This window comes from Hyla sarda, unplaced genomic scaffold (assembly GCF_029499605.1).
Source record: "Hyla sarda isolate aHylSar1 unplaced genomic scaffold, aHylSar1.hap1 scaffold_184, whole genome shotgun sequence".
NCBI lineage: Eukaryota > Metazoa > Chordata > Amphibia > Anura > Hylidae > Hyla > Hyla sarda.
This window is the reverse complement of record NW_026608488.1, coordinates 91472-118920: the sequence shown is the minus strand read 5'-3', so window position 1 is coordinate 118920 and position 27449 is coordinate 91472. Positions and strand designations below refer to the sequence as shown.

The window sequence follows — 27449 nt, the reverse complement described above, 5'->3', positions numbered from 1 at the left end:
TGCATGACATTGGCCATGTCTGGCATTAGTCGTGGGTTCCAGTTGCTAATAGCCAACGGATATGACGTGGCTGCTGAACGCGCATCCTACAGCGGGATACCACAGAGGATGCAAATATACGAACATTTGCGGGAAGGGGTTAAACAAATCAGCAGAGAACAAGAGGAAAATCCAGCTCCCAAGGTGCAACTACAATAAAACTTAAAGAGGTATTCAAGGAAAATACTTTTTTTATATATCAACTAGCTCTAGAAAGTTAAACAGATTTGTAAATTACTTCTATTAAAAAAATCTCAATCCTTTCAGTACTTATGAGCTACTGAAGTTAAGGTTGTTCTTTTCTGTCTAAGTGCTTGGGAAATGCCCAGTTTAGAAGCAAATCCCCATAGCAAGCCTCTTCTAAACTGGGTGGTTCCCGAGACACGTGTCATCAGGGAGCACTTCGAAAAGAACAACCTTAACTTCAGAAGCTCATAAGTACTGAAAGGATTAAGATTTTTTTTTATAGAAGTAATTTACAAATCTGTTTAACTTTCTGGAGCCAGTAGATATATAAAAAAGTTTTTTCCTGGATAACCCCTTTAACGTTTACTTCATCCAATTAAAAATAAAATTCCGTAGTGGAAGTGAGTGGTCATGTCACTATAAAATCGAAGTGAAACGCCTGGGAGCTGGATTTTCCTCTTGTTCTCTGCCTGAATGCTACGGGGATAGGCGGATCCCTGCATCCGTGCTTCCATAATATCATCCGTCTGTGTCTGGAGTCTCCAAGCGGTGAGCTGATCTATTTCCCTTCTGTACCTGTTAAACAAATAAGCTACTCTTAAAAACACATGATCAAATCCTATAGGTAAAGCGCAAACCTTCTAATCGCCATGCTATCTAGAGATATGTGCATAGTATAAAGAACTCCCTATGATATGCCTGATGGTTGGTGGCTGCCAACTCAAGGAAGCATAAATAACCTTACAGTTCATACATAGAAATACTGCACTGGTCCACAGTTACACTAGAAATACAGACACTCCAATAAAGGCTTAAGCTCCTGTAAGGAGAAGTGTTACTGTATTGCATTCCAAAAGGTTTTTCCTGCATCGGATAAATATATCCAGGCAAACAAATTAAGTTATAACCTGCCTCCCTATATGCTGCCAGATCTTCTGGTCCCCCCATTTTCTTTCTCCTATGGATGATGTTTTGCTCACTGCTCAGCCCATCACGCAGCTGAGCAGATCGTGTGTGCAGGAGCAAAAAGTCAGGGAAAGGAGGGAGGACAGCATCGCAACGGGAACTGCAGCAGCAACGGGGGAGTGGGGGAGGCAAGTACAGCTTCTTGTATGTTTTTAAAGGGGTACTCCACCCCTAGACATCTTATCCCCTATCCAAAGGATAGGGGATAAGATGTCTGACCGCCACTGGGGACCCCCACAATATAGCATGTGGCACCCACCTGTTTCTGCTCCGGAAGCGCTGGAGGGTCTGGGTCCCGACCATGGGAACGGAAGATTGTGACATCATGACTCCGCCCCCGTGTGACATCACGCCCGTCCCCTCAATACAAGTCTATGGGAGGGGGCGTGATGGCTGTCACGCCTCCTCCCATGGACTTGCATTGAGGGGGTGGGGTGTCACACGGGGGCGGAGTAATGACATCACGATCTTCCGCTCCCATGGTCAGGACCGAGACCCTCCAGCGCATCCAGAGCAGAAACCGGTGGGTGACGCATGCTATATTGCGGGGGTCCCCAGCGGCGGGACCCCCGCGATCAGACATCTTATCCCCTATCCTTTGGATAGAGGATAAGGTGTCTAGGGGTGGAGTACCCCTTTAATGTGCAGGAAGGCAGGTTTAAATTATATTTGCCCGAAAAACCTTTAATTATGCCTGTAGCATTCGCTTGGAAATTCACCAGCCAAATTTTTATTAATGTGGAGGTGGAAATGTTTAGCCTCATGTAAATGTATTAAACACTGTTTGCAGTCTATGATAAGCATGTGTTGCAGGAAATGCTCCCAACTTATTTGCTAAATGAGTCAACAGGCTGCCATGGGCCAAATAGGATGCTTCACCCAGGCTAAAGCAACTTACCACACGATATGCAGCCAGGCTATAACCAAGATATACTCATTTTTGCCTACACAGACTACAGAGGTCTATAGACAACATTTGCAGTGGTATAATAAATAGTTGCATGCTGTTTAGGCTACCCAGTGGCATATACGTGTAAACAGATGCTTAAATTAAATCTAGAGGGAATGTATTCTGAATTATTTAACCCCTTAACGACGCAGGACGTATATTTACGTCCTGCGCCGGCTCCCGCGATATGAAGCGGGATCGCGCCGCGATCCCGCATCATATCGCGTCGGTCCCGGTGCTAATCAACGGCCGGGACCCGCGGCTAATACCACACATCGCCGATCGCGGCGATGTGCGGTATTAACCCTTTAGAAGCGGCGGTCAAAGCTGACCGCCGCTTCTAAAGTGAAACTGAAAGTATCCCGGCTGCTCAGTCGGGCTGTTCGGGACTGCCACGGTAAAATCGCGGCGTCCCGAACAGCTGATCAGACACCGGGAGGGCTCTTACCTGCCTCCTCTGTGTCCGATCGACGAATGACTGCTCCGTGCCCGAGATCCAGGCAGGAGCAGTCAAGCGCCGATAATGCTGATCATAGGCGTGTTAATACATGCCTGTGATCAGGATGAGCGATCAGTGTGTGCAGTGTTATAGGTCCCTATGGGACCTATAACACTGCAAAAAAAAAAAGTAAAAAAAAAGTGTTAATAAAGGTCATTTAACCCCTTCCCTAATAAAAGTTTGAATCACCCCCCCTTTTCCCTTAAAAAAAATAAAACAGTGTAAAAAAAAAAAATAAACATATGTGGTATCGCCGCGTGCGTAAATGTCCGAACTATAAAAATATATCATTAATTAAGCCGTACGGTCAATGGCGTACGCGATAAAAAATTCCAAAGTCCAAAAAAGCGTATTTTGGTCACTTTTTATAACATTAAAAAATGAATAAAAACTGATCAAAAAGTCCGATCAAAACAAAAATCATACCGATAAAATCTTCAGATCACGGCGCAATAAATGAGTCCTCATACCGCCCCGTACATGGAAAAATAAAAAAGTTATAGGGGTCAGAAGATGACATTTTTAAACTTATAAATTTTCCTGCATGTAGTTATGATTTTTTCCAGAAGTGCGACCAAATCAAACCTATATTAGTAGGGTATCATTTTAACCGTATGGACCTACAGAATAATGATAATGTGTCATTTTTACCGAAATATGCACTGCGTAGAAACGGAAGCCCCCAAAAGTTACAAAATGGCGTTTTTTTTTTCGATTTTGTCGCACAATGATTTTTTTTTCCGTTTCGCCGTGCATTTTTGGGTAAAATGACTAATGTCACTGCAAAGTAGAATTGGCGACGCAAAAAATAAGCCATAATATGGATTTTTAGGTAGAAAATTGAAAGGGTTATGATTTTTAAAAAGGAGGAAAAAAACGAAAGTGCAAAAACGGAAAAACCCTGAGTCCTTAAGGGGTTAATATTGAAAGTGTCAATAGAAAAAATTTTTTTACAAAAAAGTGTGTGTCCTAGTGGATCAACTCGTGAATTTATGAACAATACTCCCATCTACGATGAGTTAATACAGTCTTATGACATAGACCAGTATTTCCCAATCAGGGTGCCTCCAGCTGTTGCAAAACTACAACTTCCAGCATGCCTCGACAGCCAAAGGCTGTCTAGGCATGCTGGGAGTTGTAATTTTGCAACAGCTGGAAGCGCCATGGTTGGGAAATACTGACAGAGACAATGCCCTAACATGGTTTGCATACAAAGACTGGCACTGTGCTGCTGGGGAGAACCTAAAATACTTGTGGCACTGCACAGGGGGATCACGTGTATGTGTTGCAATACAGTGCTGTAAAAATATAGCCAATGTGTACTGATGGCGTGAACATTAGGACTTGAAGCAAAGAGAAGATGGGTACTTGTAAACCTGTGTTACTATTTGGTACCTTGCACCTAAGGATGCTCCCAGACACTGCTGGCCAAGATGCTAACCTGCTGCTTTTCCGGTCGTTCTCGGTCCGGTTCAGCTTCTGCTTTGTCAGTCCGTTCCTCAGCCGTGCTGGTGCAGGTTCCCTGCATGCTCCCCTCTGAGCCAAGCACATGGCTAACAATAATATTCATAGCTGGGCTTGCCCCATAATCCTATGGGGGTAGCACATGAGTAATTATAATTAGAATGAATCAAAAAATTATATATATTTATAATAGTTATGAAAGAAAATAAATATGCAGTATATATATTAGTAGCGGACTTATTGTATAAATTCTTGCTGTGGAACAGACTGACCTCCACACGGATGGGTATGGCTGCCACGGGAGGTCAGGTTCCATCAGCACAGGCACAACAGGTCTGGCTGACATCACTAATGTGCACTTAATGTCTGTATATGTGTACATACAACAACCTACAAGTAAGTGGAGCACAAACTAATATGTGCAAGCTATGAGCTTTTTAGCAAAAGGCTAGTATGTATAATATAAACATGTGGCAAGGATAGCATGCACTTGTGTCATTCTATGTATATAGCCAAACTGATGTGCGTATCTATAGGGTTATTCTGTGGTTGTACAACAGAGATGAGCTCACCTTTCTTTGCTTGTGCCTTGCACGCTTGGCTGCCCGTGAGCTGCTGACTGGTTTGGATTCAGAGCTGTTGATGAACTGGACTAGATCGTCTACCTTTCGATGGTCAACTACACCAGTTTCCCTTTCTGGGACCTGGTCTGGCTTTTTGGGCTGTTCTTCTTTCCTCTTGGTTAGCCGTAAACGGAGTTTCTCCCTCATTTCTGTGTAATTCCTACTGGTTGGAGCTGATGGAGGCTTAAGTGAAAAGCAAATGGTATTTAGCAAACGTACTGTAAGACCAACGTGCAGAGCATCATAACAGACCAAAAGATAAGCTACAAATTGTGCATAAAGTAATAGAGACCCATTCATCAATGTGTTTACAAGGGGCTTAACAAAAGTTCTATAGTAAAAAGAATAGTTCTAAACATTTCCAATATAGTTTCTAAATCAATTCCCCACAGTCAAGATTTCTGCTTGCTGTCAAGAAATCGGAACCTTATGCTGTAAATGTAGGTCAGTCCCAGCCACGTAATGGACATATAGGTGCACAGCTTGTTGCCGTACAGATATCAGATGTTTCTTGTAAGAGACCCTGTAACTTTGTGATCATAAGATTAGGACAGAAATGTATTCTGGAAGCTAACAGTAAGATTCTCACTATGAAAATGTTGGTGCAAGCAGTTTCCCATTGTCTTGGGATGTCTATGAGATTCTGCTGCACTGTGAACACTGCTAAATTACTCCGCTAAAAGAATGAACATATTCATCCTTTCAGCGAAATCCGCTTGGACATGCATTGCCATTGGGTTATGGCGGGGCTTTATCGGCATATCGGCAAGGTAAATGCAGATACCGATAATGACCAAAATCGTGAATACCGGACGATAATATCGGCCAAACCAATAATCTGTCGATCCCTAATTGCCATCAATGGTGACCGTGCTTGTCCGAGGGCTCCTACCAAATGTCCGCCTGAATTTTCTGTGGGTGGACATTTGGCAGTGTCAATGCACCCTAAAGGTTCTAAACGACAGCAAACAGAGGTCTAGGAATTCATACCGAAAGTATAGAATTGTATGACTTAGTTTTTCAGGTATAACTAAACATACAAAAAAAACTTTAAATTAAGAAAACCTTATCAAATACTTGTGCCTTTAGGAGTATGTCACAATAGATCTTTTATTTAGAGAATCAACTGTAAGCAGTTACCCAATATACGCCCTCCCGTGCTTCAGGTTTCCCACTTGCTAAGACAAAAAAAAAATAAAAAAATAAAAAAAAAGGTGCTCAGTCTGGAAAATGACTGTTCATCCTCACCTACCAAAGTCTGTTCTTACTGTTCTTGCTGTATAAGCTGATGCTATGGGATCAGTATAGACTTCTCTCTTGTTGCTGCTCACTTGCCAAGGTTGCTCAAGAACACTGCAGCAATCTGAAGAGCCCATATAAACATGTGCTTAGTACCTGTTCAAACAGTATCTCACTGCAAGGAACAGAGTTACGAGAGATGCCTCATAACTGCTCAAAAGAAATGTGGAAGGGCACAACTTTCTAATATGGGGTGGACATAGAGGCAGGGAGGACAATACTTCAGCAAAAAAAAGAAAAACTCTGCCCAGACATGGCTGCCCATTCCTCTGATCCTTCAATTAATAAAACCCTTTTAGGATCTATTCACACCTACAGTATTCTGTGCAGATTTGATGCTCAGGATCTGCAGCGGATATATGTATATATAATACTGTACGTGTGAATAGACCATTAAACAGAAGTTCTGTATGTAAACATACTGACCCCTCCATGACCGAAGAACTCGCAGTAGCAGCAGTCACAGTATTTGCCCTCTTTCTGATTGGTGGATGTTGATGTACTGGAGCTGTGTTCTGAGCAGCTGTCCTCATCCTGACTCTCCTCACCATCATATTGCTGGTGATCGTACGCAGCATTGTTTTCACACCGATGACCCTCACAGTCAGGATCACTGGAATAGAAGGCATTCATGGTTAACATTTATATAAAACTTGGCACAGAATGAAAGCTCTACGAAGAGTCCGTCTTAAATTATTTGCATACAAAAACCTTCTGTTAAGATGTCAGAGGCAAGTTTAATACAGCGTGTGTATTAAGAATGCAACAAACAAGTGAGTGATCCAGCTCACCTTCCCTGATGTATGGTGCTCGGACCAGTGCCCAGCAAGGCATCCAATATTGAAGAAAGAAGGTACGGAAGGTCCAGCACTTTGTTGCAAGCAGCTTTATTGAAGATACATCACACCATAAAAACGACAGTCAGTTAGACATGTTTAGAGCACAAGCGCTCTTCCTCGGTCACCAAGGAAGAGCGCTTGCGCTCGAAACAGGTCTGACTGTCGTTTTTATGGTGTGATGTATCTTCAATAAAGCTGCTTGCAACGAAGTGCTGGACCTTCCGTACCTTCTTTCTGTGCATTAAGAATGCAGTTAAGCTGTTAGATCAGTGGTTCCCATACAAAGTGCCTCCAGCTGTTGCCAAATTACAACTCCCAGCATGACGCCTTTGGCTGTCCGGGCACGCAGGGAGTTGTAGTTTTGCATCAGCTGGAGGCACCCGGGTTGGGAAACAGTGTTAGATAGACGCAAATGTAAATATTGAAGCAACCTTACTACTGGTTTAACATCCTTATAGAAGGGTAACCTGAAGAAAGCAGACTGTATTGGGTATCGCGATGCAACTTTAATAAGGAGAAACACTTACCGTAAAATCTCTTTCTCGAAGGATCCATTGGGGGGACACAGACCGTGGGTGTATGCTGCTGTCTCTAGGAGGTATGACACTATGGCAACAAGGAAGTCAGCTCCTCCCAGCAGGATATACCCGCCGCCAGGCCCTGAGGTAATCAGTTTTAGTACGAGAGCAATAGGAGAGGACCGACAGGTCAAGGAAAAAACACGAACTGTCCGAGAACCAGATGAAAATATATAACTGAACACACCCTCGGACAGAGAACCAAAGAGAGAAACCCAAAAGGGCGGGAGCTGTGTCCCCCAATGGATCCTTCGAGAAAGATTTTACGGTAAGTGTTAATAAAGCTCCTTTTCTCTATCGGCTACATTGGGGGACACAGACCGTGGGACGTACCAAAGCCATCCCTTGGGTGGGCAGATAGTCAGGCAGACGGCTGTTCCACTGCCGCCTGCAGCAGACTACGGCCCAGCCTAGCATCAGCCGATGCGAAGGTATGAACCTGGTAGAACCTCGAGAAAGTGTGCAAAGACGACCATGTAGCCGCCTTGCAAATCTGCGAGGCCGAGGCCTTGTTCTGGAGAGCCCAGGATGCCCCAACAGAAAAGGGTAGAATGAGCCACAACCCTGAAGTGAGGAAACTTCCCCCTACAGCGATAGGCTTCCGAAATGGCAGACCGGATCCACCGAGAAGTGGTAGCCTTGGAAGCAGGTTGTCCCTTACGACGACCCTCCGTAAGGACGAAAAAGGAATCGCACTGACGAAAAGAGATAGAGAGGTAATACCTAACAGCCCAAACCACATCCAGTTTGTGGAGTAAATGCTCCCTAGAATGAGAAGGAGCGAGATAAAAGGACGAAAGAACAAGGTCCTCATTAAGATGAATGGCCGAAACAACCTTAGGCAAAAAGGAAGGATCTAGCCGGAAGACAACCTTGTCCTGGTGAAGCACCAGAAACTGAGAACGGCAGGAGAGAGCTGCCAATTCAGACACTCTTTGAATGGAGGAGATGATAACAAGAAAACGCCACTTTCCAAGAAAGGAGGCGCAGGGACACCTCCCCAAGGGGTTCAAAAGGTTCACCTTGGAGTACCCCCAGAACCAGATTCAAGTCCCAAGGGGGAGAAGGTGACCGATAAGGAGGGGCAGCATGCGCCACTCCTTGAAGGAAGGTCCGGACATGAGAATTAGAAGCCAGAGCACGCTGGAAAAGAAAGAAAGGGCCGAAACCTGACCATTGAAAAGAGTCGGTGGAGTCGAAAGTGGGCAGAGGCCACATCGAACTGGAGCCCCAGGAGAGCAGCTTGTCCCAAATGACCATCCAAACGAAGTGAGACAAGGTTTGGAGGTTGAGACTAAGACTCTCCAGGATCTGGGTCCTGGCTGGAGCTCAGATCAGGAGGTAGTCCAAATAAGGAATCACGGAAACAACTGTTGTCCGTAAAAAAGGCTATCACAGGCGCCAGGACTTTGGTAAAAGTCTGCGGAGAAGTGGCCAGACCGAAATGGATAGCCACAATAGAAAATGACCATCCGGAACTGCAGAGCGGAGGAACCGCTGATGACCGGAAAACAATGAGAAGGGGAGGCAGGCATCCTTGATGTCCACCGAGGAACGAAAACTCCCCTTGAACCATGGATGCCAGCACAGAACGGAGAGACTCCATTCGGGATGGGAACACAAGATGCTGGCTGAGATACTCGAGAACCATGACTGGGCGAACAGAAATGCCTTTCTTGGAGACCACAGAGAGGTTGCAATAAACCTCGAAAATGTTCCCCTGAAGTTGCATGTCCAGGCATCCCGGAGGGTAAGAGGCGACCAACCACCCGAGAGAGGTCGGCAGGTGGGGGCGACCTTTCAGGCAGAGGAAGGCCTACGAGTGCCTGATGGGGCCGCCAAACGGCCGGAACGGATAGCCGACCTCCGTGAGAAATGGGATCGGAAAGAGGAGCCCTCTTCCCATGAAGGCGCCTGGCTGGACCCTTTGTTGGTACTAATGGTCCGCAGAACCGGAAGGAGAACTTAGAGAACTTATGACGGAAAGTGGTTCTGTGAGTCTTACCAGAGGTAATAAAGAACTCTTTTTCTGCCCATCGCCTCATTTCCTGAAGGAGGCGTCCGCATTCCAGGCTTAAAGGCACATGAAGGGACAGTGGCTACCAGGTAGCTTGTGGTAAAAGGCAGCACAGTGGCTGCACATGGAAGCAGAACACAGAAAAATCTCCGGCTGCAGAGCATCGGAGAGTTGGATTAAAGAAATCCCCCGGAGGGATCTTGAAGACTACCCTGGCGGAGTTGGAAGACCATACTAAAAGGGCCTTTGACACCCAGGCAGAAGCAAAAGCAGGAAAAACCAAAATATCCACCTTCATGTCCGTTGGATTCTTGAAGATAGCCACATCAGCCAACGGCCGGGTAGGCGCCTTAGAGAGGTGGAACACCGGGGGATCCAAAGTTGGAGAGGAGGTCCACCGAGCAATGAGGTCCTTGGTGAAGGAATACCGCGCTTGAACCTTCTTCGTTTCCTGAAACTTCTTGTCAGGGTGCCTCCAGGCGGATACCAGCAGGGCGTAAAATTCAGCGTGAGAGCTGAAAGTCTTGAGTGCCGGTCGGGCACAGAGAAGGAGACTTCTGGACCGACGTCCGAAGTTCCTGGGTCCTTTAGATGGAAGGTGTCTCTTATGGCCGCACCACATCCATGCTGTCCTCGGAGTCGGAGGCTGAATCAGAAACCTCATCCACAAGTTCTCCAGGTGAATGGGAACGAGGTGACGCAGCCCTGGAAGAGGTCGGCACAATGAAAGGAAACTTCTGGATCACGTCCGAAGTTCCTGGGTCCTTTAGCTGGAAGGTGTCTCTTATGGCCGCAACCAATGAGTACACCACATTAAGCACATCCGTGCGGTCCTCTGAGTCAGAAGCTGGATCAGAAACTTCTTCCACAAGTTCTCCAGGTGAATGGGAACGTGTGAGGCGGCCCTGGAAGAGAGAGAGAGACTGACCTGGTACGCGGGTCTGGAGAGTCAGAGCGGCGACCCTGGGAGCATTCTCTAGGGGAGCGACGCTTGCTACAGGTCGGAGTAACGGGGCGATGCCTGCAAGGGGATGAGTCAGATGACACACCCCTATGATGCTGCGAGAGCGTCCGAATAGGGGGAGAGCGGCACCCTCCGGAGGGCCGGTGTAAGGAGGGCCTCTCCAAGGCAGTCACCACACAGGAGACCTGAGCCAAGTCGGATATAGACTGGGAGAGGGAGGGAACCCAGGCTGGAGGGGCAGCCGAACCCACCGGGTCGGGAAGAAAAACCGGGGGTAGAGTAGCAGGGGGGTCTGGGGGAGCAGTGGAGCAGGCAGAACAAGTGGTTCAGCAGAACCAGACAGTTTAGAGTTACAGTATTGACAGAGTAAAGGAGTGGCTAACACTCCAGTTAACTGTTTAGAGGGAGGCCGTTCTGGGCCTCTCTCACCCAAGACTGTGTTCCATTTCACTGTGTTGATGATACAGTCTGCTTATCTTACTGTTTCACATGCCTTGAGATCCCCACAATGGGCCTATTTAAAAAATTAAACCACAACACTAACACTCTGTCCCACCCCGGGACTCGAACCCGTGGTGGTCTGCAGGCTGTCAAAGAGGAGAAATGCCGGCCAATAGCAAGGGAGGGGTGTGTCAGGAGCAGAGGGCACAGCCGATTGGCCCCCGCCTCCATAATCGCGCCCACATCGCTGATTGGTGTACAGTTCGCGCCCAGAGAAGTCTCGGCCCTGGGTGGGTGGAGCTAGAGCGCATCGGGCCGCCGAAGCATTAACAAGAAGTCTGTAATGGCGCCTGCTCCTTGCCCCGAGTGCACATGCGAATGCATGTGCGCTCGCGGGGAACTGAGCGGACTAGACGCCGCCGGCAGCAGCCGCTGCTGAAAATGAAAGGAAGCCAGCGCTCAGAGCGCCCACATAGAGAATGCCGCGGCTGTCAGCCGCTTCAATGTAAAAACACACACACACGTGGCGAGCAGGGAGATAGGGTGATCCGGACCCATGAGGTACAACCCCGGGCGCTGACCGTTGGCGAGAGGGGGTGAACAGCGCATATACGTAATGTCTTTCCCCCCTTTCTCGCAATGGGGAAACAGTGAGCCGCAGTTCCTGAGTCCCCACCTGAAAACATGAAAGAAAATGGAATAAAAAAAACTAACATTCCCTAACTAGGAAAATAATAAAAAAAGACCATGTCCACCTCCTTCAGACACTAAGCTTAAACGGATTACCTCAGGGCCTGGAGGCGGGTATATCCTGCTGGGAGGAGCGGACTTCCTTGTTGCCATAGTGTCATACCTCCTAGAGACAGCAGCATACACCCACGGTCTGTGTCCCCCAATGGAGCCGATAGAGAAAAATGAATATTTCAGTTTGATTTTCTCCCAGTAAAATGTATATCATTTAAAAAAATGTAAAAAAATGGAAATCCATGTAGTTACTCTACAGAAGCTATGCATCTCCTTTGTAAAGCATTGGAACAAGCCAACTGATATTTTAAGTGGTCCCAGCTATTACTGTGGGCCATTTAAAGAGGCTACAATCTCCTTTCACTCAATCCTGTTTAACCCCTTAAGGACCAAGCATTTTTCTGTTTTTACACTTTCATTTTTTCCTCCTTACCTTTTAAAAATCATAACCCTTTCAATTTTCCACCTAAAAATCCATATGAGGGCTTATTTTTTGCGCCACCAATTCTACTTTGGAATGACATCAGTCATTTTACACAAACATTTATGGCGAAACGGAAAAAAAAATCATTGTGCGACAAAATTGAAGAAAAAACACCATTTTGTAACTTTTGGGGGCTTCCGTTTCTACGTAGTACATTTTTCGGTAAAAATGACACCATTTTTATTCTGTAGGTCCATACGGTTAAAATGATACCCTACTTATATAGGTTTGATTTCGTCGTACTTCTGGAAAAAATCATAACTACATGCAGGGAAATTTATACATTTAAAATTGTCCGTTTCTGACCCCTATAACTTTTTTATTTTTCCACGTACAGGGTGGTTTGAGGGCTATTTTTTTGTGCCGTGATCTGAAGTTTTAATCGGTACCATTTTTATTTTGATTGGACTTCTTGATCGCTTTTTATTCCTTTTTTTATGGTATGAAAAGTGACCAAAAATACGCTATTTTGGACTTTGGAATTTTTTTGCGCGTACGCCATTGACCGTGCGGTTTAATTAATGATATATTTTTATAGTTCAGACATTTACGCACGCGGCGATACCACATCTGTTTATTTTTACTATGGTTACATATTTTTAATATGGAATTTGGGAAAAGGGGGGTGATTTAACCTTTTAATAAGGAAGGGGTTAATGTGTGTGTTTTTAAACTTATTTTTTTTTTTTTTTTTTTTTTTTTTTTTTTTACACTTTTAGTCCCCTTAGGGGACTTTAAGGAGGAATCATTAGATTCCTCATACAGATCATTGTGGTTTCATAAAACCACAGTGATCTGCGTGCTCTGTGCTCGATTGATAAAGCCTGGCCCTGCCAGGCTTTATCATTCAGAGAGCCGGAGCCGCCGCAGCAGGAGAGGTAAGCCCTCAGGCTACCTCAGTACTGGATCGTTTCCCCACGATCACGCTGCGGGGGGGCGATACACCCCACTGGACCACCAGGGACTGTATACAGACACCTTTAGACACCGCTGTCAACAGCGATCTAAAGGGTTAATAGCCGACCGCGGCGATCGCCGCATATTAACGCCGGCCCCCAGCTACAGGAATCAGCTGGGGGCTGGCCGATATGACGCGGGCTCGAGTCGGAGCCCGCGTCATACCCCGGTAACGGCCATTGGACGAGTATAGACGTCCATGGTCGTTATCGGGTTAATGTGATTTTTATTGGGTTTTATAAAGAATTAAACAAAAGGAACATTTCAACAACGAATCTGGAATGTGATATAGAACAAATTAATATGTATTGGTCCATAAAAAGACAATGTTAATAATGCAATCCCTGTATCCTTTGGTATATTCTGCTCGTGTCTGCTGTGTTCGACTTCTTGGTGTTGGGGCCCAATATATCAAAGCGCAGCTCAGCCAATAACTGGCAGCAACCATCAGTATGTCCAAAATTCTGTGCTCATCAATTTGTTCATAAATCTATTTGCGTTTGGCATTTTATTCTCGTTATTCCCTGCTTAAACATTTAGTTTAAAGGGACCTCTAAGCATTGTTGACACGGCTGTTTTATTAAAGGGGTTATCCAGGAAAAAACTTTTTTTGTTTTATAAATCAACTAGCTCCAGAAAGCTGAACAGATTTGTAAATGACTTCTATTAAAAAAATCTTAATCCTTTCAGTACTTATGAGCTGCTGAAGTTGAGTTGTTCTTTTCTAAGTGCTCTCTGATGACACGTGTCTCCTGAACCGCCCAGTTTAGAAGCAAATCCTCAAAGCAAACCTCTTCTACTCTGTGCAGTTCCCGAGACAAGCAGAAATGTCAGCAGAGAGCAGTGTTGCCAGACAGAAAACAACTCAACTTCAGCAGCTGATAATTATTGAAAGGATTAAGATTTTTTTTTATAGAAGTAATTTACAAATCTGGAGCCAGTTGATATATATATATATATATATATATATATATATATATATATATATATATATATATATATATAAAAAATAATAACTTTTTTCCTGGAATACCCCTTTAAGTCCTTATATTCTCTATAAATAAATAACCTGTAATATTTCTCCATAGAATCCTGAAAGGTGTCATTCCTGTTATTCTTCATGGAAATTAATGACTGAACTGACAAGTGGGTGTAATCTTTTTAAACCCTGTTAAAAAGGTGCGTCCCTGAAACTCACCGAGCAGCTTTTTACAGTAACAAAATGTATGGACACAACCTATTGACAAGAGTTCTGGTAGCATGCTGTTGTCAATTATTACATATAATTGAGGAATAACAAAAGAATAGTACGATGCAGAGATGTAAGGAAATGAGACTCCAGGATTGTTATTTTGTGGACATTGTCTGTGGCAAGTATATACCATAACAGACATGTCAGGAGGGCACGTCTGACTGCTGCACTATATAACCATGGGTACATGACAGCTAATAATCAGTGGGGGGTCGGCAGTCAGACCCTGCACCGATCACTCCCAGCAGATAGGTGAATAGTCTATTTAAAAAAAAATACAAACTTTAAAAGGGGTACTCCGGTGGAAATTTTTTTTTTTTTTTTTTTATCAACTGGTGCCAGAAAGTTAAACAGATTTATAAATTACATCTATTAAAAAATCTTTACCCTTCCAGTACTGTTTAGCAGCTTTATGCTACAGAGGAAATGCTTTTCTTTTTACATTTCTTTTTTGTCTTGTCCACAGTGCTCTCTGCTGACACCTCTCTCTCCGTGTCAGGAACTGTCCAGAGCAGCATAGCTTTGCTATGGGGATTTTCTCTTGCTCTGGACAGTTCCCGATACGGGCATCATGTGTCAGCAGAGAGCACTGTGGATAAGACAAAAGAAATTAAAAAAGAAAAGAATTTCCTCTGTAGCATGCAGCTGCTAAAAAGTACTGGAAGGGTAAAGATTCTTTTTAATAGAAGTCATTTACAAATCTGTTTAACTTTCTGGCACCAGTTGATTAATAAAAAATAAATAAATAAATAAATGTTTCCACCGGAGTACCCCTTTAAGTACATGAAACATATTAGCAACGGCTTAGTGTGGTGTTTCCAAACCAGGGGGCCTGTTGCAAAACTACAACTCTCAGCATGCCTGGACAGCCAACGGCTGTCCAGGCATGCTGAGAGTTGTAGTTTTGCAACAGCTGGAGGCACCCCGATTGGGAAACACTGGCTTAGTGGATAAGACGTGCACTTTACCTGCAGACACTGGGAGGTGCGCTAAGTGTGCTATCTGTAGCAGACGTTGGAGGAGCAGCAGTTGAAGGACAGAAACCTAAGTGAGGATCCACAAATCCAGGAGCAGTGGCGGCTGTTTTGGGAAAGGGCTGAGGATTAATATTTGGATGGTGCGGATTGGAGGCTGATGAGTGTGTAGCAGGAGAAAGGGAGGGAAGAGCTGCTAAGCTTGTCGGACTGTTTCTTGGTGCAACTGGTGTAGACGGATGCCTATGTTCTTCTTTTATATTGTGAAATACATCACCTGAAACACACAAAATGTTTGGAGATAAATATATATACTGTAAAGCATAGTAGATAATACATGATGCTGGACATGAATGAATACGTAAACCGCTATTTTTAAATAAGTCTTTATACAAATATGGCCTAAATATATACCGTATTTTTCGCCGTATAAGACGCACTTTTTCTTCCCCCATAACTGGGGGGGGGGGAGTTAGTGCGTCTTATAAGGCGAATACACACCTATCGCGGCGGTCCCTGCGGCCATCAACGGCCGGGACCCGCGGCTAATACTGATCACGGTGATGCCCTGTATTAACCCTTCAGATGCGGCGATCAAAGCTGACCACCACGTCTGAAGCGAAAATAACACTAACCCGGCTGTTCAGTCGGGTTGTTCGGGACCGCCGCGGTGAAATCGCTGTGTCCCGAACAGCTTACAGGACACCGGGAGGGACCTTACCTGCCTCCTCGGTGTCTGCTCCGTGCTGGGATCCCCTGCATGGCCGGCGCTCTCCTTCCTCGTCATCATGTCGTCACGTCATCCAATAGGAGCTGCATGCGTAGTGACGTCATGGCGGCGACGGAAAGCGAGGATACCGGGCAGCAGAGACGTTACGGTGCGACGGGGACCCGGCGACAGCGATGGAGGGCGACATCCAGGGCAGCGGTGTCAGGTCCGGAACGGCGGGGACACGTGAGTACTACCGCCTATACCAGTGGTCTTCAACCTGCGGACCTCCAGATGTTGCAAAACTAAAACTCGCAGCATGCCCGGACAGCCAACGGCTGTCCGGGCATGCTGGGAGTTGTAGTTTTGCAAGATCTGAAGGTCCGCAGGTTGAAGATCACTGTCCTATACTTTACATTGTATTTGGTTCAGAATATTTATTTTCTAGATTTTTATCCTATAAAATTAGGTGCGTCTTATATGCCGGAGCGTCTTATATGACGAAAAATACGGTAATCGCAAAACCAATAGAACACTTTTACATATGCTGTTTGAATATGGGCCCACGGAAATGGGCAATACATTTTGCAAAAAAATTAAAATGATAAAAATATATATGAAGAGATGTGAACAGACCCTGGGGCCACATTCAGGGTATGACCACATACAGCAAAACTCATGCAGCATTTCTGAATCAGCACCAAACCGTGCAAGTTTTATTGTAGATTTGCTGCAGATTTAGATTTTCAGTGTAGATTAAAGGGATTCTCTGGTGGCAACCTTTTTATTTTAAATCAACTGGTGCCAGAAAGTTAAACAGATTTGTAAATTACTTCTATTTAAAAATCTTAATCCTTTCAGTACTTATTAGCTGCTGTATACTACAGAGTAAGTTCTTTTTTGTCTTGTCCACCGTGCTCTCTGCTGACACCTCTGTCCGTGTCAGGAACTGTCCAGAGCAGCATAGGTTTGCTATGGGAATTTTCTCCTGCTCTGGCCAGTTCCTGATACGGGCATCAGGTGTCAGCAGAGAGCACTGTGGACAAGACAAAAAAGAGAAATTCGAAAAGAAAAGAATTTCCTCTGTAGCATAAAGTTGCTAATTTTTTTGATTTTTTTGTTTTTTTTAATTTTTTAATTGAAGTCATTTACAAATCTGTAACTTTCTGGCACAGATTTAAAAAAAAAAAAAAAGAAAGTTTTCCACCGGAGTACCCCTTTAAGTAAAGTTATTAATGCTTAAAATCGTGCTGGCTGGTTACATGGTGATTATTATTCTATAGTTCCTCTCACCTATAGAAGAAGGCCTCTTGGATGACACTTTGAACTGGTTACTGCTAGACTGTACTGTGGTTGCCGTGCAGGAAACGGATGAAGTTGCGGACGATGTTGCCATGACAACCTTATTAGCTTCTATAAAGGCATCCTGGAAATTATAGAGACATTTCTTTTTGGCAGTGTTTTTCTTCTCTTTGACGTCCGGTACCGTTGTCGTCTCATTGCTGGATGTGGTGGGAAGTGTTTCTGGTCTAATTTCTGGAAGCGCTGGTCCTAATATGTCCCCTCCTGAAAAGTGATAAAAGCCATGTGTCAAACCACCTTTAGAGATCATCCAAATGAAGATCAGGGCAATAAGTCCAGCCTCTGACTGCAGCTATCACAATCCTGACACAGCATTTCTCTGCCAATTTTAACTAATTACAGGGGTTAACCCAAGACTGTACTTTGCTATGCTCATAGGTCCCATAACAAGGGCATAGAGTGACAGCAAACATGGTTGACGGCTGCGCCACTTAAGAAAAAAGGGCCCCCTGTCACACCCAATCCTAACCTAACAAAACGCCATCAGTGAAGAGCTCCACTTGTAACTTACCAGCTAAGGGGTCAGGTAAAAAAGACGTTGGATTCCAGTTTTTCTCATTCATCATTTCTGAATTCCATAGACTTATAAATTTCGACCTATTCCACTCAGGAGAATTGCCAAAACATGTTGGGTATATGTGATCTTGTAGAGAAGCATTGAACACTTGATGCTTATTTGTGTGATTCTGTACAGTTGTTGGTGGCAAGGCCTAAAAGTATTAAGAAGTCAAAAATATATAACAATAGGACACAAACAATAGGAAAAATCCATCTAAATGTTCAAAACAATTGAGTTAGAAAAGCCCTGTATAATGCAACATCCAATACATTGTCACTAGCCCTATTATCCCTATTTGAGCAAGGGCAAAATGGTCATGTGACACCATAGTAATAGCATTAGCATAGCAATAGCATTAGTATAGAGATCTGACACCGGCACCACGGTCTATGGTAAGGAGCAGTTCATACAATATCGGACCTATCCGATGGCAGCGAAGGTCACGATGAATGGCTGTATGGCTCGTGTATAGATGGCTTCAGGTGGTGCTCACATTAATAGGAGGCAGTTCACATAGTACAAATATTATCCAGAGAAAGTAGAAATAATGGAGGACTCACCCAATTACAAGTCTTGCAAAAAGTAGTTTAGTCCGACATCGGGATCACATCACACGGTTATGAGCATGACAAACTGGGTACGGGCATGAGGCCTGGGGAAGACAGGTGGAGGAGCAACAATTGTTTCAGGCTGTATAGTGCTTCTGGAGCCCGATGAAGCGCTATACAGCGTGAAACAATTGTTGCTCCTCCACCTCTCTGTCTTCCCCTCGGCTCATGCCCGTACCCCGTTTGTCATGCTCATAACCGTGTGATGTGATCCCGATGTCGGACTAAACTACTTTTTGCAAGACTTCTAATTGGGTGAGTCCTCCATTATTTCTACTTTCTCTGGATAATATTTGTACTATGTGAACTGCCTCCTATTAATGTGAGCACCACCTGAAGCCATCTATACACGAGCCATACAGCCATTCATCGTGACCTTCGCTGCCATCGGATAGGTCTTGCAAAAAGTAGTTTAGTCCGACATCGGGATCACATCACACGGTTATGAGCATGACAAACGGGGTACGGGCATGAGCCGAGGGGAAGACAGAGAGGTGGAGGAGCAACAATTGTTTCACGCTGTATAGCGCTTCATCGGGCTCCAGAAGCACTATACAGCCTGAAACAATTGTTGCTCCTCCACCTGTCTTCCCCAGGCCTCATGCCCGTACCCAGTTTGTCATGCTCATAACCGTGTGATGTGATCCCGATGTCGGACTAAACTACTTTTTGCAAGACTTGTAATTGGGTGAGTCCTCCATTATTTCTACTTTCTCTGGATAATAATAGTAATAGAAGATGTGTGGAATTCTCAGCTCACCCTCAGAGGCCCCAGGCGCACGGACTGTGCGAGGCAGCACCACTTAGCAAAAATGAAGAACTGGATGTCCAGCGCCAAGGTTCGTGCAAAACGGGTTCTTTATTGCTTAAAACGCCATAGCAGGGGTAAAAAAGTGACGCGTTTCAGGTGCGTTAGCACCTGAAACGCGTCACTTTTTGACCCCTGCTATGGCTTTTTAAGCAATAAAGAACCCGTTTTGCACGAACCTTGGCGCTAGACATCCAGTTCTTCATTTTTAATAATAGTAATATCATTACATACTCAATGCCTATGATTGGCTGTCATTTTCACTGTAATGTGACATCTGTTAAACAGGCTGTCTTTTCATTAAAAAAAAAAAAAATAAAAAAAAACAGCAACAACAACGAAACACACAACTCTTTGACGTGTCATAGAGACAGGTCAAAAGTTTTGATCTGACAGGGTCTGGGTTTATAGATCACTAGTACAAGCTGGGAGAAGTTTGCCAAGAGTGTTTTCTCCCGGGCTCTGTGCCACATGACAGATTTGTAATATACCATCTTTGTAACATGCAGAAAGAGCAGGGAGAACACAGACCTCGACCAACCACATGTATCTAAAGCTGTGCTTCTAGACCAAAGTAGCTAAAAGCATTATCTTGGCCCGAATGTATGAATGAATTCGGGATGCCCAGATACCGATACTGGTATCGGGACAGATACTGGACATTTGCACGAGTACTTGTAAATGCACAATTATCCCCGATACCAAATCCAATACTACCCGACGGGACCCCCGCCAGCAGGTATCACGGAGGTGCTGAACTATGCAGCGCGCCCAGCAGCTACGCACGCGTCACAGTCAGGACCTGTGGCTAATGCCGAACATCACGGATCGTGGTTATGTCCGGCATTAACCTTTTAGATGTCGCAATTAAAGTTGATTGCAGCGTCTAAAAGTCCTGAAGTTAACTGCCGGTTACCTCAGGAATTCCAATCGGGATCACCGTGGTGAAATCGTGGTGTCCCAATCAGCTGTGAGGACAGCCGCAGTTCCCTTAGCGTGCCATCCAATCGTCGCTCCTTTACTGCTGCTAGCCATGGCAGGAAGTAGTACAGGAGCGCCGATAACACGGATCAATGCTATAGCATATCATTGATCAGTGTATGCAATCTACAGATTGCATGTAATAGTGCCCTATGGGGAGTAAAATAGTGGAAAAAAAGAAATAAAATAAATGGGAATAAACCCCTAATAAAAGTTTGAATCACCAGCTCCCCCCTCTCCCAAAAAAAAAAAAAAAAACTGTCACATGACATTAAAAAAAAGTATTGGTAATTGGTATCGGTGAGTACTTAAAAATTATCGATTTTTGTACTTTGTCTTAAAAAAATGGTATTGGGACATCCCTAGAATGAATGAAAGTATGCTCACAGACATTAACAGCACAGAACTTACCTTATTGTGTGCAAACGGAGAAGCATAAAGTGTGGGATGGATTAGAGGTCTGGGCAAGTGAGGGATTGTATGTAGGGGTAAATGTCCATGAATATGGGGGTAAAGGTGAAGTGCTGGGTGTGCTGGTTTGTCAGGATTAACAAATTGATGTCCAGTTGGGAGACGTCCAGCTACCAATGCAGATGGAGAAAGGCCGGAAGCTTCTTGTTTACATACATGACACTCACAAGTATTTGGTATGGGTTCCACCTGGAATTGGCAAGACAGGATAGGATAAATATTAGGATAAATAAAGAAAATGACAAACTAGCATAAAGTGCCTACACTGTATACACCAGTGTGTCCCAACCAAGGTGCCTCCAGGTGTTGCAAAACTACAACTCCCAGCATGCCTGGACAGCCTTTGGCTGTCTGGACATGCTGGGAGTTGTAGTTTTGCAACATCTGGAGGCACCTTGGTTGGGAAACACTGGTATACACTAACAATCCCTCAGATGTGAAGTATTAGGTATTGATGATTTTCAGTTATTGCTTAAAGCAGATACTGAAATGCGTAGGGTATTAGAAAGTGGCAGAACTAAGTAGCAATACCAGACACAGCTGTCCAGCGTCGGACTTCCAGGAATCAATTAATATGGAAATGTATAGTATAGTGACTTTTCAATATGACTCAAAAAATTAAATGCTAAAGCAAAAAAAAAAAATTTGCCCCACCAAAAATGATTTCAACGAAAACATTTGAACGAAAACATAATAGACCAAAACGGATGCGTGTGTAACTTCTGTCAATTGCTGAAAAAAATCTACACTGTTCAAAAAATAAAGGGAACACTTAAACAACACAATGTAACTCCAAGTCAATCACACTTCTGTGAAATCACACTGTCCACTCAGGAAGCAACACTGATTGACAATCAACTTAACATGGTGTTGTGCAAATGGAACAGACAACAGGTGGAAATTATAGACAATTAGCAAGACACCCCCAATAAAGGAGTGCTTCTGAAGGTGGTGACCACAAACCACTTATCAGTTCCTATGCTTCCTGGCTGATGTTTTGGTCACTTTTGAATGCTGGCGGTGCTTTCACTCTAGTGGTAGCATGAGACGGAGCCTACATCTCACACAAGTGGCTCAGGTAGTAAAGCTCATCCAGGATGGCACATCAATGCAAGCTGTAACAAGAAGGTTTGCTGTGTCTGTCAGTGTAGTCCAGAGTATGGAGGCGCTACCAGGAGACAGGGCAGTACATCAGGAGACGTGGACGCAGTAGAAGGGGAACAACCCAGCACACGACCGCTACCTCTGCCTTTGTGCAAGTAGGAGCAGTGGCAGAGCCCAGCAAAATTACCTCCAGCAGGCCACAAATGTGCATGTGTCCACTCAAACGGTGAGAAACAGACTCCATGAGGGTGGTGTGAGGGCCTGACGTCCACAGGTGGGAGTTGTGCTTACAGACCAACACCGTGCAGGACATTTGGCATTTGCTAGAGAGCACCAAGATTGGCAAATTTGCCACTGGTGCCCTGTGCTCTTCACAGATTAAAGCAGATTCACACAGAGTCTGGAGACGCCATGGAGAACGTTCTGCTGCCTGCAACATCCTTCAGCATGACCAGTTTGGCGGTCGGCCAGTAATGGTGTGGGGTGGTATTTCTTTGGGGGGGCCGCACAGCCATCTATTTGCTTGCCAGAGGTAGCCTGACTGCCATTAGGTACCGAGATGAGATCCTCAGACCCCTTGTGAGACCATATGCTGGTGCAGTTGGCCCTGGGTTCCTCCTAATGCAAGACAATGCTAGACCTCCTGTCTCTAGAGTGCCAGCAGTTCCTGAAAGAGGAAGGCATTGATGTTATGGACTGGCCCGCCCATTCCCCAGACCTGAATCTGATTGAGCTCCATCCATCATGATCATGTCTTGCTCCATCCAACACAGCCACGTTGCACCACAGACTGTCCCGGAGTTGGCAGATGCTTTAGTACAGGTCTCAGAGGACATCCCTCAGGAGACCATCCGCCACCTCATTAGGAGCATGCCCAGGCATTGTAGGGAGGTCATACGGGCACGTGGAGGCCCCACACACTACTGAGCTTCATTTTGACTAGTTTTAAAGGACATTTCATCAAAGTTGGATCAGCCTGTAGTGTGGTTTTCCCACTTTGATTTTGAGTGTGAGTCCATATCCAGACCTCCATGGGTTGATAAATTTGATTTCCATTGATCATTTTTGTGTGATTTTGTTGTCAGCACATTCAACTATGTAAAGACAAAAGAATTTCATATGATTAGTTCATTCATTCAGATCTAGGATGTGTTATCTTAGAGTTCCCTTTAATTTTTTTAAACAGTGTATATACGATTTTATACCATTTTCAAGGACAGAATCGTCTGATCATGTGAGTCTCATATCAATTCTCGGGCTACCAGATTGCTCGGAAAGTTCAAATGTATCCTGCATCCTGAGTGAAGTGGTATTAATGATTTAAGTACAGGCCACATTAAAGTCTCATAAAAACACAGCTTTATTGGCCGAAAGTTGGAAAAACCCCTTTTAGTATTGGCACCAGTACAGCCACAAGTGTGCACTCTAATATAATTATGATGACATTCACAGAACAGGGGTTTTAGCCACTGAGCTAGAATGAGGCCAAGCATCACCTGTGGACTGAGGTATGATGGAGGAGGGCTGTCCATTTTTGCACCTTCCTTTCTAGGCGACCTCTTCCCAATATGATCATCTTTTGCCATGTCTGGCTGCTCACCGCCGCTTTCACCATCTGCTTCTTCATCATCTGCCTCTGAGGAGCTGCTGCTCGTACTGCTCACCGAAGGAGACTGAAAAGCAGAGACCGTGAGTATTTCTTTTTCTATGACACCGGTACCTAGATGCCATGGAGAGTGATATACCTCATCTTTCAACGCCATGTTTTCACCCCCACCGTTGAGCTCACTGTGAATGCCATTCATGTTAGCCACAACATCTGCATCATCATAGTTGTTCAGGGGGTAAATATCTGCAAATTTTGCTGATAAAGGGGTGCCATCTTCATCATCACTACCACTGGAAACAAAGAATACAGTTAAGGTTGTGTTAAACCACAAAGAATTATATGTCTCCGATAGCTTTTGCTTATGAAATTGTATACGCTCTATTGAACTCGAGATCAGGAGAGGTGGTAGACTAAATAGTAATATGGCCATATCGTGCAACGGCTACAATGTATTACAGACGATACTGCAAGTGCATCTGCATCCAAATTGCTCTCTAGATCAGTATTTCCCAACCAGGGTGCCTCCAGCTGTTGCAAAACTACAACTCCAGCATGCCTCGACAGCCAACCGCTGTACGGGCATGCTAGGAGTTGTAGTTTTGCAACAGCTGGGGGCACTCTGGTTGGGAAACCCTGATCTAGTTCCAGAGCCCCACTATATAGAATGCAGCTTGCACAAACTGAACATTGCCTCATCTGATCTGCCATAAGAGACTATATGAACGCGGTGCAAAGCATGTTACATATGAAAGGGATGCATAGTAGAAAAACATGAATCCAGAAAGCTATTCTAATGTGCATCTTCAAGTTGGTGCAAGAGCCATTATTCGTACTTGAGGGGAACGCAACATTATTACTGGGGTTTTTCACTATGGACGTGGGTGCTTTAAAGGGGTACTCCACTGGAAAACATTTATGTATTTAATTTATTTACATCAATTGGTGCCAGAAAACTGAACAGATTTGTAAATTACTCCTTTTAAAAAATCTTTATCCTTCCAGTACTTAGCTTCATTATGCTCCAGAGGAAGTTCTTTTCTTTTTGAATTTCTTTTCTGTCTGACCACAGTGCTCTCTGCTGACACATCTGTCCATTTTGGGAACTGTCCAGAGTAGGAGCAAATCCCCATAGAAAACCTATCCTGCTCTGGACAGCTCTTGACATGGACAGAGGTGTCAGCAGAGAGCACTGTAGTCAGACAGAAAAGATATTTAAAAATAAACTTCCTGTGGATCATTACAGCAGCTGATAAGTACTGGAAGGATTAAGATTTTTTTTAATAGAAGTAATTTACAAATCTGTTTAACTTTCTGGCACCAGTTAATTAAAAAATAAATAAATAAAGATTTTTATGCTTACCGTAAAATCTCTCTCTCAGAGGATCCATTGGGGGACACAGACCATGGGTAAATGCTGCTGTCACTAGGTCTGCTGTGACAGGTCAGAAGAAGGCCAAAATAACTGTCCGAGGAAACCACAGAGTAAAAATTTACTGAAAACACCCTCGGACAGGTAACCAAAAAAACAGGAATCACCATAAGAAGAGGGTGGGTGCTGTGTCCCCCAATGGATCCTCCGAGAAAATGATTTTACGGCAAGCATGAAAATCTCCTTTTCTCAATCGGCTCCATTGGGGGACACAGACCATGGGACGTACCAAAGCAGTCCATAGGGTGGGCAAAGGGACCCAGTCAGGTGGAAGGTTGGACCACCGCCGCCTGCAACACCTTGCGACCCAGACTAGCATCAGCTGATGCAAAGGTATGAACCTGGTAGAATTTTGTAGAGGTACCAGGAGGCCGCCTTACAATCTTGCGATGCCGAAGCCTTGTTACGGAAAGCCCAGGAGGCCCCATCAGAGCGAGTGGAATGAGCAGAGACCCTGAATGGTGGGGCCTTCCCCTTGCAGCGGGTAAAGCTTCTGAAATAGCAGATCGGATCCACTGAGAAATGGTGTCCTTCGAAGCAGGTAGTCCCTTACGACGACCCTCTGTGACAATGAAGAAGGAGTCACTCTGCCGAAAAGAGAAAGTAACCAAGGTAGGTCCAAACAGCCCGAACCACATCCAGCTTGTGGAGCAAACATTCTCTAGGATGAGATGGAGCCGGACAAAAGGACGGGAGGACAATGTCCTCATTGAGATGAAAGGCAGAAACAACCTTAGGCAAAAAGGACAGAACTGGACCAAAAACAACTTTGTCCTGGTGGATGATCAGGTAGGGAGAATGGCAGGAGAGAGCCGCCAGCTCCGAAACCCTCCTAATGGAAGTGACCGCAATAAGGAAGGCCACCTTCCAGGAAAGGAGACGAAGGGGAATGTCCCTGAGAGGTTCAAAAGGTGCGCCCTGTAGGGCACCAAGAACCAAGTTCAGATCCCAAGGAGGAGTGGGTGATTCGAAAGGCGGAGTCGGGTGAGCTACCATCTGAAGAAAGGCCCGATATCAGGATCAGATGTCAGAGGACGTTGAAAAAGAACGGAAAGAGGCAAAAATTGTCCATTAAGGGTACTAAGGGCCAAATGTTGTTCCAACCCCGACTGTAAAAAGGAAAGAAGTTGCGGGAGAGAAAAAGGGGCTGGAAAAAAGGAGTGAGATTCACACCAACCAAAATAAGACCGCCAAGTACGGTAGTAAATCTTCGCAGAAGAGGGCTTGCGTGCCCTGATCATAGTGCGAACAACTTGGGCAGAGAATTCTCAGGCTCTTAAAACCGAGATCTAAACCACCACGCCGTAAAATGCAGCGACTGTAAATTGGAGTGGCAAAGAGGATCCTGAGAAAGAAGGTCCGGAGGCGCAATGGAACGTCGTCCCCCAGACAAACCACGTCCACGTACCACGCCATCTGGGCCAGTCTGGGGCCACGAGAATGGCAGGAATGCCTTCTGCTTTGAGTTTCCTTAGTACCCTGGGAAGAAGGGGAAGAGGAGGGAAGAGATAGGGGAGGACGAAGTTGGACCAGGGGACCACCAGGGCGTCCGTGGCTAGGGCCAGGGGATCCCGGGACTTCGCCACAAAGAGAGGAACTTTCCGGTTGTGGCAAGACGCGAACATGTCTACATCCAGAGTGCCCCACAGGTTGCAGATGATCGCAAATACCTCTGGATGAAGGGACCACTCGCAGGGGTCGGCTGATGATCGACTGAGAAAGTCCGCTTCCCAATTGTCTACTCCCGGTATGTGAATCGCCAAGCTGGACGGAACTCTGAGTTCTGCCCAAATAAGAATCTTTGAGACCTCCGCCATAGCCGCAGAGCTGGGCGTGCCTCCCTGGCGATTGATATATGCCACCGCTGTGGAGTTGTCTGACTGGACACAAACAGGAAGGCCCTGAAGGAGGTGCTCCCAATGGCACAAAGATAGATTGCCACCAGAATAAGGGACTGGCGAGACTTGGGTGGAAGAATGATCGTGCGATCGAGGGACAGTGGAGACCTGTCCCACCCGGACAGGAGAGACAGTTGAAGAGGACGATAACGGTACTGGCCAAAAGGAACGGCTTCCATGGCGGCCACCATCCGGCCCAGGACCACCATGCAGAATCTAAAGGAGACTGGAACAGGGTTCCTGAGAGTCCGAACTCCCGTCAGAAGAGCCAGCCATTTTTCTGGCGGAAGCAGAATCCGGACGGATGCCATGTCGAATTGGAGACCCAGGAAGACTAGAGACTGAGTGGGAGTCAGGTTGGAGTTGTCCTGATTGATCAACCAACCGAACTGGGACAAGGTCTGAAGGGTGAGACAGAGACTCTCCTGATTCTGGGCCCTGGTGGGAGCCTTGACCAAGAGCTCGTCCAGGTAGGGGATCACCGATACACCCACCCCCCCCCCCCCCGTGATCGCAAGAGGGCTATCACTGTTGCCAAAAACTTGGTGAAGACCCTCGGAGCAGTGGCTAGACCGAAGGGAAGGACCACAAACTGAAAATTACCTTCTGGGATCGCGAAGCAAAGATATCGCTGAT

The 27449-nt window shown here is 45.3% G+C and overlaps 1 protein-coding gene across 2 annotated transcripts in view; it reads right to left on the bottom strand.

The window, feature by feature from the left end:
- Positions 1–27449, bottom strand: part of LOC130314649 (protein FAM193A-like) — an 82148-nt gene that overhangs the window by 10524 nt on the left and 44175 nt on the right. For both annotated transcript variants that reach the window (XM_056552739.1, XM_056552740.1), the window contains 9 exons: positions 23623–23776; positions 23374–23550; positions 20714–20962; positions 17858–18056; positions 17278–17550; positions 15270–15552; positions 6452–6638; positions 4676–4909; positions 4081–4230 (listed from right to left, as the gene is read on the bottom strand). In XM_056552739.1, the coding sequence (XP_056408714.1) occupies positions 4081–4230; positions 4676–4909; positions 6452–6638; positions 15270–15552; positions 17278–17550; positions 17858–18056; positions 20714–20962; positions 23374–23550; positions 23623–23776 (1906 nt within the window). The remainder of the gene's footprint in view (positions 1–4080; positions 4231–4675; positions 4910–6451; positions 6639–15269; positions 15553–17277; positions 17551–17857; positions 18057–20713; positions 20963–23373; positions 23551–23622; positions 23777–27449) is intronic.